Genomic DNA, 15849 nt, shown 5'->3' with positions numbered 1-15849 from the left:
CGGTTAAGTTTGCATGCAAGGTTGCTAATACAAGTACCGTGGAATGGGGTGAAATTGATCAGTGGGGTGAAATTGATCACCTGAAAATTCGTGATAAGAAATACTAATCAAAAGATATTGCTCTTACAACACTAGGCAATGTTAACGTGTCCTTAAACGCAACTTTTGCATGATTCACATACCTGTCAAAGTTAACTCTTGCATGCCCGGTACAATTTTTCATATTTTCAAAAAAATCTTCTAACTCAGTCAAAACTCAATCAAATTTGATCAAACAAGTTTCCAAATAACAAAAAAAAAAGTATTGAATTTACTCAAAGTAATCTTAGTTTAGGGTTAATTACGTTAAATTTGGAGAAGTGAGTAAAGTTTGATAACAGCTCAAAAAATGTAATTTTCAACAATGATCATTCCATACCATTGAAGAAATACTGATGAATTCGCAGGGAACCACAAAGATTTTAATTTCAGAGCTAGTTTTTTAGCTTTTGCAACAAACCGAATTGAAATGATCATTCCATACCATTAAAGAAATACTGATGAATTCGCAGGGAACCACAAAGATTTTAATTTCAGAGCTAGTTTTTTAGCTTTTGCAACAAACCGAATTGAAATCGGTCTAACGACGATCAAATATAGGAGCAAATTTTGCAACAAGCAGCTCGTGAACCAAAATAAACAAATTTCAACCTGAAATATCGTTATTTTTGTTTCCAAACTAGCTGTAAATGATGTTTTTCAGCACAGAAATCATCATTTATTTTTAGCATATCGAACAAAAAGCACATTGCCATAAGAATGTATGGATTTCAATGGTGATCAATTTCACCCCAATTTACCTCATAATACCTTATAGAATTGTCGAATTTATTTCATGAAGTAGACGATAGAAATTTCACCAATAGCCATAGAGGTTTACTGGAGCACATACCAGTACTTGTTTTGAAATTATACTATTTCGGGATAAATGTACATAAAGCTAGTTAATTGGAAATTGTTATAAAAATTGATCAATTTCACCCGGTTCCATGGTACCTACAGTACCATGGAACGGGGTGGAATTGATCAATTTTAACAATAATTTCCAGTTAATTAGCTTCATGTACAGTTTTTCCGAAATACCTAGTATAATTTCGCTCTAGAAAACCTCTATGGCTATTGGTGAAATTTCTAACGTCTACTTCATGAAATATAACTTCACAGCCTGCCATCAATTTTTTATCTTATTTCTGTTTTTTTCATGAATTTCAGCTGCTAACGGAAATATTCCCGTTCACTTCTCGGATTTTGATGCCATGCAGAATAACACTCCGAAGAAAAAGATCAAGTAGGTTGCCTCCAATTCCAACAACCAATTTCCCATTACAATTTATCACAACTTTCTCCCATCTAGATGGGGCAAACGAAAACAACACTGGCAACAGCAGCAGCACCAGCAACGGCACGGCGCAGGTGGCCACCACAACCACCAACAGCAGCTAATGTTTCGCAGCGGAGAGCACTATCCTAGTCAGAGCAACGAGTTTCAAACCTCCGGCGTCGGTTTCAACGGGGGCTTGAAGCGAAACCGCACCAGCCGGCGGCCCATTTGGAGAAGCACAATCTATACCGCTTAGATGCGAGCGACAAAAACAAAAAGAGACGCGCTGCTACCGAGAATCTCCCAGTTGTGAAAGCTGTAGCCGTTTTGTTAGGTACACGCCGCTTCCGGCACGCGAACAGCAAATGAAAAAAAAAACGCTAAAATGTTGTGCTAAGTATTGCTTGAATGTACAATTAGTTGTTCACGTCTCGAAATCTGCAACCGCACTCAAATGACTGATGTATAAATTTTATTCCCACGTTTCCCATTTCAAATTGTGTACATGTTTAAATAACATATTTTTTTTTTAAAATTAGATTTTGTTCATTAGTTGTTGATAAATTATGGATCCATACTTCAAACGTACTACTACTATCTACTATTACTACCACTACTACTACAACCACTTCCGTAACAGGAAATTTGCTAGGTTAGAGTCATTGCCATTCCATGTTCACACAAGGCATGAAAAAGGTTACGCAGCCAGCAGAAGTTGCTAGCATAGGCAAAAGAAAACAACATTTTATCGTCTATTAGTTGGAGGCTGTCCAATGCCAAAAATATATTCCCGTGCGGATGAACATATAGAATTTGCACAAAATTAGGCTTTCGAATAATACGTTTTTTTTCTCAATATAAGAAAACAAACTAAATCAGATATTATTGTATCAGCAGTGAAACGGTAGTTTAAACACTCAACAATCATGGTATTTATTATTACAAAGAACACAATTTTGAACAAAATAAATTTGGCTCTCCTCTAGCGAGGAAAGTTCACAGGAGCGTTAGAATGAAGCAGTTAGCATTTTATTGCCGTAAAGAGTTACGTTACTAGTAGGTAGCGTTCGTTTCGAGCTAATAGAAACAACGAACCGCGCACAGTCCTGTAGAGAGTTGTAAGAGGAAAACATCAGAAATATTTGGGCTCTGTATTAGCGTGGTGGACAGTGGCCAGCGTGTTTTTCTTCGCTTTATATTGCACACTCAAGAAAGCAGAGCTGCCACTGTTAACCATTAGCGTCAACAAATAAAAAGTGTAGATCATATGCATCAAAACTTTGGAAAAAATTTGTGCTGTGAATTGTTCAAATTGTTTGGAGAAACATACCGAATGCTCCGACTAAGGTGTGAAATGATTTCAGGAGATGGAGTCGCCTGATATTTTTTTCAAAGGCGTCCCCATTGAAGAAAATAAGAAAACATTCAATAATCAATAGTGACAGCGTAAGGATTAGTAAGCTTTCTGAGATGTATTGAAGTATATAACAGTCTAGAGTCTAGACAAACCCTGATTTAGCACTCACTGTAAAGAAAGAAAGTAAAAAACAAAACATTCAGAACAAAATTTGGCAAATAACTGATAGAAGACTATGAATGAATTTCAGCTGATACGGTGGAATTTTAATTAGAATGAAATTTGTTCAATCGGATTGTTTCTAGCGGCTGACTGACATTGGCCCCGATAAGGTTTAGCTTGATTTGCAATAGTAAAACAGTTGCCCAATACTTCGCCAGCTGATGGCCTCAGCAACATATGAATTGATAAGCGAGAGTACGCTTAGTACAATGTTTATAAAATTTGCAGGAAGGGAAAGGCAGAATAGCATATGACTAATGATTAATTGCCTCTGTGATCGATTATTCGGTAGCGTTTCACATGTATTGTTTAATTTATAAACGTCAATTTATGCTGGAAGTTCAGCGTTCCTTTGAAGCACCGCCACCTCATATAATCAATTATGGTCCGATGTTTTCCATGTAAAAAAATTGAGCTTATGATATTAAATTAAATTTAAGTCCATAATGGTTTTTTTATTTCGACTCAAGTTGATTTAAATGTTTTCAAAGTACGTTTAACGAAACTCAGAGTAGCTAAAAAAATAAAAATATTTTTTTCTTATATATCTTCTCCAAACAAGCAGTGATGCATTGTAAATACTAAGCCATAATCAATACAAAATTTGAATTGAGAAATAATTAGGAACAGATAGAGAAAAGATTGATGTTACATTGGATTCACAGTTTGTGTTAAAGGTTATTGAAAAACGGGATTCGGAGTAATTTGTTGAGGTAAAAATTGATTTCTCCGCGGCAAATGGGTTAAAGATCATGAACTGATTATCTTTCTTATATTTACAGGTGTGTTCAATCGGTTTTTTGAAGTCTTTAGCTTCAATTGGTTAATAATCTGTTAATTTGTATTTATCAGGTACAAATGGGGTCGAATAGTTGTTCAAGAACGTTTGTGTTTTTTCCACCGTAATGTGATGATGTGATGATGATCTGGGCAAAACACGTATCTCGGCATGATGTTTGTGAAGAAATGAAACCAAAATTTCTTCAAACATTCGTTCTAGTACATAGAGCATTTTTAAAGCGAAATTATTCCGGTTTCGACTATACGCAGTATAATTCGCAAAGAAGGTAGTGGATAGACTGAGTTAAGTATAGGTCAAAAATGATTTCGTTGTTTTCGTCTAAACCTTACCCAATGGTTTGACTATTAATCAAGATGTATGTCAGAAGGTACGCTTGAAAAAAAATTTGATTCCATTTCTTCAAAAACACTAACTTACTTAAAATAAATATTGAAGTACCAACCTCGCATATGGTCAAAATTCAATTACTACAGAGTTATCCACTTTTTCAGTTTTCGGTTATGTTTGCCTTTAATATGGTCTAGCACAAGAAGTGTGATAGCTAGCTCGATTCTGTTGGTTTCGTTGGAAAGTTGAGAAAATTTTGTAATCAATAGTGTCTTAAAAACGTCGAACTAGAGAAATTAAGCAGCACTTAGAAAGGAACAAATGTGAAATCAAATATTTTTTAAGAACTAAACTGCAATTTTCTTTTTAAAATGTGTGATAAACATGAATTTTGTAGTTAATTTAATTAAACATTGGAGTCTACTCTACAAGTTGTTATTTGATACCAAGCATATAACTCTTTCAGTTTAGCTGCTATTTCACTTTAAAAGCAATAAGCTGCGCTTTCATTCAACGACGCGTCTACGTAAAAGAGTGGAGCAGAAAATTGTGATCCTTATAACACTGAATGACGGCGCAGTTTATTGCTTTTAAAGTGAAATAGCGGCTAAACTAATATAGTTAGATGCTTGATGTCAAAGAACAACTTGTAGAGTAGACTTCAATGTTTAGTTTAGTTAATCACACATTTCAGACAGAAAATTGCAGTTTAGTTCTCAAAAAACATTTGATTCCTTTCTAATTGCTACTAGTCGGACATTTTTAAGACACTATTGATTGCGAAATTTTCTCAGCTTTCCAACGAAACCAACAGAATTGAGCTAACTATCACACTTCTTGTGCTAGACTATATTAAACATAACCGAAAACTGAAAAAGTGGATAACTCTGCAGTAATTGAATTTTGACCATATGCATAGAAGGATTTTTCTCATCTAATAGGGTCCTTTATCACTCCTTAAAGAATTATAAGTGAGCTACCTAACACCTGGTATGGGAAGCAACTGAACTTCAAATTTCGAAAAACGAAAAGAGAATGTGGTAAATTGGAGAACGAAAGTAGAAGATTGATCGGTTTTTGTAAACTATTTCAAGAGTTAGATCATGAGTTTTATTTATTTTTATTCCTTCCAACAGTCCAACAAGTAAAAACCGTCGAGTCTTATAGCGAATTTTTTTATTCCATCACCTCGTTTTGACCTGAAGTCGCCCGAACTGCTGTCAAAACCCTTCTTTATTCGTTTGAATTTGACTCAGAATTGACCTGGAAGCGCCTGCAAAACAGACAGGTTCGCACTGTAACTTTTGTCAGTTTTGAGAGTGGGTTCACCAACACTATTACATCGTATCTGTCAAAACAGTCATAACACGCGGGTGATGGTGGTTGATGGTCCTTTCATTTGGCAGAGCAGAAAACTTTCCAAATACCCCAGAATTTCAGAAAAACGAAAAAAAAAATTGTGCGCAAACAAAAGAGCGAAAAAAAAGTCCAAACCGATGTGAACAACGCTTATTTTTTATTGTCAATATCAGAGTGCAGAGAAGGCGGGATGAAAGACCAGTATTTTGACAGCATTATGTTTACATCGCACATGGTTTCACGCACACCAACGCAAGGCTTTAGATAGTAGATCGAAATCGGTTTTTTATTCCACCCGAAAGTTGGCACTAACCCCGTGGAATAAAGAAATTCGCTATAGGAACACTCTTATCGATATTATCGGAATAAGAAGGGCTGCCGTTTGGTGAAGAAAAAAAAAGAGTTGCTGTTTTTTATTGTAGAAATTTTGAGCAGTCGCAAGTTGTACATAATCGACAATTTTATTCAATCCCGGTTTGTATTTGGGATGAATTTGTTTGTTTCAGTGTTGATTTGAAAAAAAAACACAAACCTTACAAAATCAGTGTTATATTGTTGCAAAAACAGCGACTCTATAATCTGTGTCTATTTTCATGCGTCTGGTAGCTTTGACTATAATCCAACGCTGTATGAAAGACATGTTACTCTGATGTGCGTCACTTCAGTACTCTTTATTCATCAGTTTCTTTTTGGTTACATTACCAACAATAGGTACGTGTGTATGGGTGATATGCAAGAGTAATATACAACGGGGGGCTACATTCAAGTTAACTTCTAATGTTACATCTTCCCTTTCAAGTTTCTAATAGTACTCAAAGTTATCGTCTCTTCTTGAACGAATCAATCTGCCACTTCTTGTACGTGTTTCGATTTGATGTTCGTTTTGTTGCTCTGCTAGATCAGTTGAAACTTGGTCTCCAATCGTCTCTTCTGACGGGCGCCGTGTAGGAACAGTTTTTCGTTGGATGATGAAGTTATCATATTATCATAGCTTCTGAATGCTGGTCCATGGACGGTAACGGTAACGAATGTGATTCTTTGATGTTCCGCGCATTTCTACGTATAGTTTGACCATCTGCAAGTTTAACTAGATAAGTTCTTGATTGGACTAGTTTCTTTCCAATATCGCCTGCCTCCCATATTCGTGACTTACTGTTCTGCACAATTACCTGCTGTGCCTCAGTGAACTCTAGAGCTTCACCAGCCACATTTACTTTGTGGTTACTGTAGGAGACCAGCCGTTTGGTCTTGGATGGAAATAGCTTTTCTCCTAGATCACGAAAAATATTGATTGGTATAACATTGCAGGCTGCACCACTGTCGAGTTTGAATAGCACTTTTTCGTTTTTCAACTTCACTTCCTCGTACCATGCCTCTTCGACACTCTCGTCCTCGTTTTCAATATTTCCAATAAACAGTTCTTGTACTGCTTGTTGTTCTTCTTCTAGTTCACAGCTTATCGTTTTCACGGCTTTATTTCGCGTTCCACTATTATGTGCTGTTCCAAAGCACTGACTGGCGAAATACCCCATCTGATTACACTTGAAGCACGTTTTCCCAAATGCCGGGCACGCACCTTTTCAATGTTCTCTCCCACACCGATTGCATTGATTAATTTCACTTTTCACTACATTGCGCCATTTTGTGCCGCTTTGTTTTGGAATTACACTGATATCCACGTCTGGCTGTAATCTCATTTCCTGAGACTGCCTCAGCGAAAGCTCATGATTTCGTATAATATCGATAGTTTTTTGTAAGTCTAATGCGTCGTTCAATAACTGTGGAACCAGTTTCTCGTGTATCATACCCGCAATCAAACGATCTTTCACTAGTGAGTCGTGAAGAATGCTGAATCCGCATTTCTTTGCTTGCTCACGCAAACGCGTTAAAAAGCATCGAACTGTTCTCCTCCGTGTTGTGTTATTTTTCCGTATACGTATCGTTCATATGTGAGACATGATTTTGGAACGAAATAAGCATCAAACTTGGACTTCAATATATCGATATCATTGTCTTGAGCCTCTGTGAGCCCGAACGTATCAAGCACTCGCACACAATCTTCACCAATACAACTCAAAAAGGTAGCAGCTTGTGTTTGGTTTGGTTTCTGCGAAAGCTCCGTTGCCACCGAATACCAATGGAATTGCCGCCACCAAAGCTTCCATTTTGTCGCCATGTTTTCTTCAATCACCAATTGCTTCGGTGGCTTAATTAATGCTCCCTGCACTAACATAGCCTTTTGATCAGTCAATTCGACTGCCAAATCACTCAATCCACTTTCAAATATTTAAAATCAGTTCACTCATGCGACAGACAACAATTTGTGAGTTGTTTCTCCAATTCTGACACCATGTATGAAAGAGAAAGACATGCTACTCTGATGTGCGTCACTTCAGTACTCTTTATTCATCAGTTTCTTTTTAGTTACATTACCAACAATAGGTACGTGTGTATGGGTGATATGCAAGAGTAATATACAACGGGGGGCTACATTCAAGTTAACTTCTAATGTTACAAACGCTGCCATCACTAAAACTAAAAGTTGCAGAAAGATGTCGTTAGCGTTCCAAACGAGCAAGAATTTGAAATCTTACACGCGATTTCTGGAGTTTTTTGTTCTAGCTTGGATGTCTGTTATCTGTGCTATAATGTTCATAATGAAAGTTGAAAAAACACCTTTTAAAAACTGCTGCCAGGTTTGTAATGGACGGTTCGTTGCCGTTTGGCAAGAAATGGCTGAAATCACACGTTCTGAGCGAAAATTATCATATTTTTGATGAACGAATAGAATAAAAATATTGAAAACAAATATAAACCTACAGTGGACCACCAGTCAGATCAATTCAATTCCTCTCAAGATACATCGGAACATTTGAATGTTTGTGATGCAGCAGATTGGCTGGATAGGATGTTACCCGATGGAAGTTTGTTGAAAGTTGCTGATAAAATGGGAAAAACATCGAAAATTAGTAGAAAAAATGCTGAAAACGATGTCATTGAGTGTCTTCAAGCTTGGAAACATTTCAATATTCTACGATCCACCGTGGTGTTCCGTGCAAGCGGAAAGTGGTCAAGAAAATTACGAAAAGACAAACCGACTGCGATTATTATTCGCATTAATCGGATGCACAACAGTTGCAAGATTCATCTCCGAAAATCCCCGATGAAAGCCGGTATGTAGATACAGCAGCTGATTTTTATGTTATTTAATACTATTGTGATATTGTCTGTGTAGATTATAAATGGAACTGTGGTTTCATCAGCTACTGTTAAGGAGGGCAGCTTATGCAACTGGTGTGGAACTGTACGAGCGCTGTTCCGTGAAGACGAGAATGAGTAACTATTGAGTGACTCTCGCCATCTGTTCAATGGGGATGAAATTCGGTTCTGTATGGACCCAGAGGCAAAAAACGTGATTATTTCAAAGAAATAGAAAAACGCCTATCTCAGCGATACCGGTTCGAAAAAGAACGTTACAGTCTTGAGTCGTTAGTTTAAGCCGGAATCATTTTCACACGAAACGTACAGCATTGTATGCCAACTGTATAGGTCAATGTTTTTGAAAAATGTCTGCCACTGCTCGGAAAACCGAAAAAATGTGCTTGAAATCTGAAAAAACCTATCCGTTATTCGAAAAAAATTTCGCTCGCGCCGGCAAGTCTGCAAAAATCTGCACACATTTTGAGAAAAACTGCGCAAATATAAGGAGACTCTGACAAAAATCTGCAGAAAACATGGAAAATCTGCAAATATCTGCTAATCAATGAAAATCTCCGTGCGTTTTGCAGACAAATTTGCACATCTGGTCTCCCTGACTATGTGTCCCCTACGGTTCAATATAAGGGAAAATTGGAAGCGTGTCCGAAATATAAAATACGCTCAGAAGCGTTAAAAAGATCGTCAAAACAACGCTGTAAGCAGTCATTTGCACAGATGCTAAAGACTGCCTTACAGCAACAGGAAAATCTATATTCCAGCTTGGAAACTGACGATTCCAATGATGACGAAGAGGTGTATCAACCTCTTCCGTCAGCCGGGGCCGTGCGGAAACGACCAAGCGTATCTTCCCCCAAACTCCCCAGAAAAGAGCAGAAGAAAACGCATACAGACACCCCAAGAGGTCCACCTTCTAAGCAAAATATTGCTGAGTCGTCACCTCCAGGATTCAAACTTAATCCTGAGGGTAAGACTTTTGATAAAGAGTTTCCTAAACTACCGGGAAAGAAATCTGCTCCCGCCAACAAACAGTCTCCGGAACCTGAAGTACCGTCTACTGATGGACGTATTTCATTTAAAATGATCGTTGAATGGATATTTACCACTTTTGGTTTATCCGATACTCTTAAAAGTATGATTTCGGCTTGGCTTCCAACGATTTGCATGTTGGGTAGGCAACTGAGCACCAAATGGCCCTTCCTCGCGTTCGTATCCTTCGATGTCTAAATCAGACAACAGAAGTGACGAATCGACAACAAGGATCATACAATGGAACTGTAGAAGCTTGATTCCCAAACTAGATAAATTTAAACTCCTGCTTCACGATAGCAAATGCGATATTTTCGCGCTATCTGAAACATGGTCATCAACGACAGTAGCCGTTCAAGACTTCAATATAATCCGTTTAGGCTGAGGAAACTCTTATGGCGGAGTGCTCCTTGGTATCATAAAAATGCTGCCCATTCTTCCGAATTCCTCTCCCAGCAATTGATGGCATAAAAATTGTTGCTTGCCATATAACAATTGCTGGTGAGAGCCTTACAGTTGCATCAGTCTACATTCCTCCTAGAGCTATTATTAACCGGTTGCAGCTGACTCAAATAACGGAACTGCTTCCGACTCCACGCCTTATCCTGGGAGATTTAAACTCTCACGGTATGGCGTTGGGAGCACCTGGAGATGATAGCCGGGCTATTCTTATTGAAAGCTTACTAGACGAGTTCGATATGACCCTATTGAATATACCTGGGTTAGCTACAAGGATAGCAAGGCCCCCAGTAAGAGGTAGCACTTTAGACTTGTCTATGTGTTCCTCCTCAATAGCTTTGGATCGTAAATGAGAGATTATTCAAGATCCCCATGGTAGCGACCATTTGCCAATAAGCATTTCGATTATGAACAGTCTCCAGTCTACAACCACAGTCGAAGTAGAGTATGATCTCACCCGGAATATTGATTGGGAAAAATTCTCGAACATAATATCCCAGGGTCTCGAAACAACCGATGAGCTATCTCCATCCGACGAATACAACTTTCTTGCAACATTAGTTTTAGATAGCGCGTTGCGATCTCATACGAGGCCCGCCCCTGAGAACAAGTTGAAAATTCGTCTTAACAAACAATGGTGGGACAAAGAATGCAACGAGATGAAAAAAACTCTAAAAGCAGCATACCTAGCATTCAGGAAAGATCATTCCATTCAACTTTTTGATCAGTTTAGAGAGTTGGATCTGAAACAGACTAGACTGCACAAGTTAAAAAAAAGATCGTACTGGCAAAATTTCATAAGCACGTTACCCAGAGATGCTTCTATGAGCTATCTCTGGAATACGGCTCGGAAAATGCGCAATAGGTCCGACAACAATGAGGCTAATGAATACTCTGAACGTTGGATCTATGATTTCGCGGAAAAGGTATGCCCAGATGCTGTCCCATCACAGCAGAAATTCAGCGACACAACGGCGATTGAAGAACCAGAACTTTCAATGCTGGAATTTTCAATTGCCCTCGCGTCTTGCAAGAACAAGGCTCAAGGACCGGACAGGATCAAATTTAATTTGATGAAAAACCTGCCGGATTTGGCAAAGATACGATTTCTTAAACTGTTTAATACACTTATCAGGAACAATATGGTCCCAAAAGCTTGGAGACAGGTTAAGATTATCGCAATCAAAAAGCCATAAAAACCTACTGCAGATCATCGCTCGTACAGGCCGATTGCAATGCTCTCATGCATACGCAAATTGCTGGAAAAAATGATCCTGCGTAGGCTCGACAACTGAGCTGAAGTAACTAACCAATTATCTGAGACCCAATTCGGGTTTCGTAGGGGCAAGGGCCCTAACGATTGCCTAGCTTTGCTAGCCACAGAAGTGGAAATGGCTCTTGGCAGCAAACAACAAGTGACCTCGGTTTTCCTGGATATCACATTTGCATTTGCATTTGATTCAGTTTCAATCGAAATTCTTTCCGAGAGACTGCATCAAAGAGGATTCTCCCCTATATTAACAAACTTTTTGATCAACCTGCTGTCTGAAAAGCGTTTACTTTTCAACCACGGCTCATCAACAATAACACGAACAAGCTACATGGGCCTCCCCCAAGGCTCTTGTCTGAGTGCACTGTTGTACAACTCCTACATCAGCGACATCGACGGACGGCTGCACAATGCGCCAGTTGGCTGACGACTGCGTAGTATCAGTCACGGCGTCTCTGGCTGTTGGCATGAAAAACAGCCTGCAAAATACGCTAGATAATCTGACCGGTTGGGCCAGTTGTCTTGGAATCGAGTTCTCGCTTGAAAAAACAGAGATGGTAGTCTTTTCAAAAAAGCGACCTCCACCTCGTTTCGAGCTAGTTCTGTCCGTCCTGCCGTCCTGCCTCTAAAATTATTTTTGTTCATTAATTCCATTTTTACACAAGTTTACCTTTTTCAAAAATTAGTCTTGTTAAAAAAATATTACTAGAAAGCTTCAACCAAATCGAAAATGGTCGATTAACATCGATGACTTATGTGGCTTGAAATTGCTTTACTGATCCTGTAAATATTCCTTTTTTAGTGTCGAGGCATTTGGGTCTTGAAGTAAAACAACAAACAGTTGTATACGTGGCGGTTTTACCCCATGTATAGTGGGCGGCTTTACCCCCAGTGGAACATTTTCATTTTTTACCGAAAAAGTAGTCAAAATTAAAAGTTTACTCACGGCCTTCGATATTTCCGAAAGAAGACAGATTCAGGCAAGCGATTAAACGTATATTCACGAACAAAACAATAGATTTTTAGATAGAAAATCCTTAAGTCCCGTTGCCGCAAAACAATAGCGCATTGACTGGTTGCCAGCTGAAAGGTTGTTTTTGATTATTTCTGTGACCGTTCGCGCACTATCGAAACAGAACGGGGTGCAAAATGTTACGTAATTGTACTGAAATAGACACGTTAAATTTTTTTTTCAATTATTACATAACTTGATAGTAAAACTACGGTGGGCGGTCTTACCCTGTTTACCCCTACATATGGAATGAATTTTCAACGAACTCCTCGTCAAACTGGAGTCAAACACTTCTCCAAAAACAAACATCTCGGTTTATTAGGACAAACACAAATTTCCCAAGCGAAAAAATCCGAAGTAACTAGCAGGATATCACCGAGAAAGTGATACACACATTTGAGTGCCTCTGAAAGTTTGATCAAAAAAATGTAAAAAATTTAAGCGAATTTTTGGCACTTGACAAATGAAAAGACCACGTGGTTAAAGTCGCCAAAAGATCACGAAAGAACCCGGGGGGGGGGGGGGGGTACGGGGGGTTATGAAAAGTAATCAAAATATGACCACGTGGTTTAGGAAATGAGTAACATACAGATCAGAAGGCAGCTATCATTTCAGAATTTGAACAGAATATTTGTGGACTATCAAACGATTCGGGGAAATTGGCATGGTTGTCCTCAAGCAGATACCGGTAAAAAACGGAGTATTCATACTGCAGCGGTGATCAAAACGGTTAAAGAAAGAAAGAACGCTAGAAAAATTCATGAAACGAACATGAGTCATAAAACATGATGCATAAAACAATCAAATATTACTTTGAATATGGAACTTTCAAGAAGCAAAAGATTCATGGATTTTCTTGTAGAATGAATTGTCGACAGGGTTGCCAGATTGCTACTGAAAACGCACGCTGCTCATAACATTTTTTTTCAGATGAAAAATTGTTTACGTTAGAGGCTGTTTTGAACGAGCAGAATGATCGTGTGTATGGAACATGTCTTCGTGATGTTCCAGCCGATAAGAGGAGTGGAACGGTTCCAGAATGCTTCGGAAAGTCACCACTGCTGTTCACCGACAGGGGTGTGAAAATTAATAACGAGTACTATCCACAACACTTCATTGAGGACCATTTGCTGCATCGTTTCAAAGAATTATTTGGAGAAGAAAGTTTTTGCTTTCAACAAGATTCAGCGCCAGCGCATAAGGGATTGGTTGTTCAGAAGTGGTGCAACAAAAATTTACCGTGTTTTATCAGCACTTCTGAATGGCACGCATCCTTTCCCAATTTGAAGCCATTGGGAAATCTGGGAAAGATTTATCAACCTTGGACATAATAACCATTTAAAATTTGTATCTTCCTACATTAAAATACTCAACACGTTTCAAATTACAGTTTTTTTCCCGGTGAGAAAATAGTGGAAGTTTACTAAATATTAGCCGGATTAATTCACATTTTAGGCACAGGAGTTGACCAATATACAGAAATGTTCTAATAATACGGCTTCTTTTTAAAACGCCAACGTCACCGAATGTCTCAGCTTGTATCAGTGCATGCTTCGTTAACCATTTATTTAACTTCAAAAGCCTACCTGAATTGTTTCTCGGCATATAGTCAAAGTTCCCGATCATTGCGCAAGCATTCCGGCCGAGGGGTAGCGCGTCCCATTGGAAATGACATCCTAACCTTGAACATAACGACCGTCATCCTACCGGCAAGCTGCCCTCGTTCTTCGTTTCGTCACTAATTCCCCGGAGACCCTGATGGAAATACAGCCGACGAAAAAAGGCGGTTATATTGCGTCATTCGTTTTTCTCCAAGGGAGACCCGAACTCAAACGAAAGGGAAAGTGTAGCATGTAAATCCTGTTAATTTTTCTGGTATACATTGTGAAAGTTTTTTCTGCAAACCGAAGCACCGAAGCAAATGAGAGCACGTGCTAGAATTCTCCTTTCGGGTCGTTTCCGTGACAGACTGCGTGCGTAGATAGCAGTACAGAAACTGCTCGATAGGTCGACTTAGAAGACCTGCAAGAACCGGACTGCCGGATTGCAGCACGGACACGTTAATTCGAAACTGATACATGATGCAATGCGGGGCAGGAATTGACTGCAGGCTAAATGTTGAGCTTACCCGTGGATTGGACATATGTATTTCTAATGCATTGATTGATGGACTAGCACTAGTGTCCGGTAATCAATCGATAGTCAGTGGCACTGAAGCCAAATCGGATTGTAATGAGACACCAAATGTTCAATGTAACTCAAGCCAGATTTGAATCTGGACAGCGATAAACAAGTTTTGAAAAGATCTTTAAAATTTATTTTGAGCGTTACTGTGGCGAGTTCCCGAGTGCAGGATTTTTATCTGTAAAAGATAAATATTTTTCTAAAAAAAAGAGGTTTGGATTTGTTTAATCCTATATTTAGATATGTATGATATATGATAATCCGATATACACTAATCTGGAGTAAAATTATATGTTTGCAGTTTGCACCACTATGCAGTGGGACTGTAATGCGGGTACTTTCAATATGGGACAAAAACAACTTGGTATTTTTTCCATGTTTTTCCATACAAAAGTATCAATTTTAATTTTTTTCCAGAAAATATGAGTTAAGTCGATTCCCGATGATAACTCAACAGTGACCAAAATCAGTATGGGACAGTTATGCGGGTACCGGCAGTTTACTGACAGTGCAAACCCATTAAAATAATTTTAACACATTGTTGCCCTGTTTAAGGATAAATATCTGATCTGATCAAAACCATTTTTTCTCTTTTGTCCTTAGGAAGGAAGGATTGATCCTTGCACATGGCATTGCCTTTGTTTTGAAAAAAAAAAAAAAGGTTCAAATGTATCTTTAAGCGTCCCTCGGGCGGCTTTTCAAACTAGAAACACATGCCAAAAAATGCCTGCGCCAACATACTCTCTCATGAAGCTAGTGTAAGCAGCGTTGCCAGGTATCCAGATTTAGCTGGATTATCCAGATTTTTGAACATGTATCCAGGTAGACAGCTTTGATGTCCAATTATCCAGATTTTTCATGGATGATCCAGATTTTATCCAGATTTTATTTTCTCTGTTCCGCAAAAAGGTCATCACTTCAATATATATTCAATTTTGTCACCTCAAATTTTGCGTACCTCAATACTTTTATCCGAAAAATTAACCTTTCGCCCCACGAAATGATCGCCAGATTTTTTCCAGATTTTTATTTTGCCTTTTCCAGATTTTTAAAAAAATGACCTGGCAACGCTGAGTGTAAGCGAGAGAATTATTAGCGCGCGCGCACTGACGCTCTTTGATGAATCTCCCGGAGTGCGCGACGCTCGAATGCACACTGATAGAACTGATTTCTTGGTTGAATCTTCCCGGTCGCGGCACCGAGAATCGTTTATACCAATGAGAATAAAACACTCATTGCGTTTATACGTAGC

The 15849-nt window shown here is 38.6% G+C and overlaps 1 protein-coding gene across 5 annotated transcripts in view; it reads left to right on the top strand.

Annotated features, from left to right (window-relative positions):
- Nucleotides 1-3386, top strand: part of LOC129730032 (extracellular sulfatase SULF-1 homolog) — a 111519-nt gene extending 108133 nt beyond the window's left edge. For all 5 annotated transcript variants that reach the window (XM_055689000.1, XM_055688999.1, XM_055689001.1 and 2 more), the window contains exons 12-13: nt 1252-1327; nt 1394-3386. In XM_055689000.1, coding sequence (XP_055544975.1) covers nt 1252-1327; nt 1394-1616 — 299 coding nt within the window. In that variant the 3' untranslated portion in view covers nt 1617-3386. The remainder of the gene's footprint in view (nt 1-1251; nt 1328-1393) is intronic.
- Nucleotides 3387-15849: the final 12463 nt, after the last annotated feature.

Source organism: Wyeomyia smithii, chromosome 3 (assembly GCF_029784165.1).
Source record: "Wyeomyia smithii strain HCP4-BCI-WySm-NY-G18 chromosome 3, ASM2978416v1, whole genome shotgun sequence".
NCBI lineage: Eukaryota > Metazoa > Arthropoda > Insecta > Diptera > Culicidae > Wyeomyia > Wyeomyia smithii.
The sequence above is the reverse complement of the archived record's forward strand: the minus strand, read 5'-3'. Positions and strand labels throughout refer to the sequence as shown.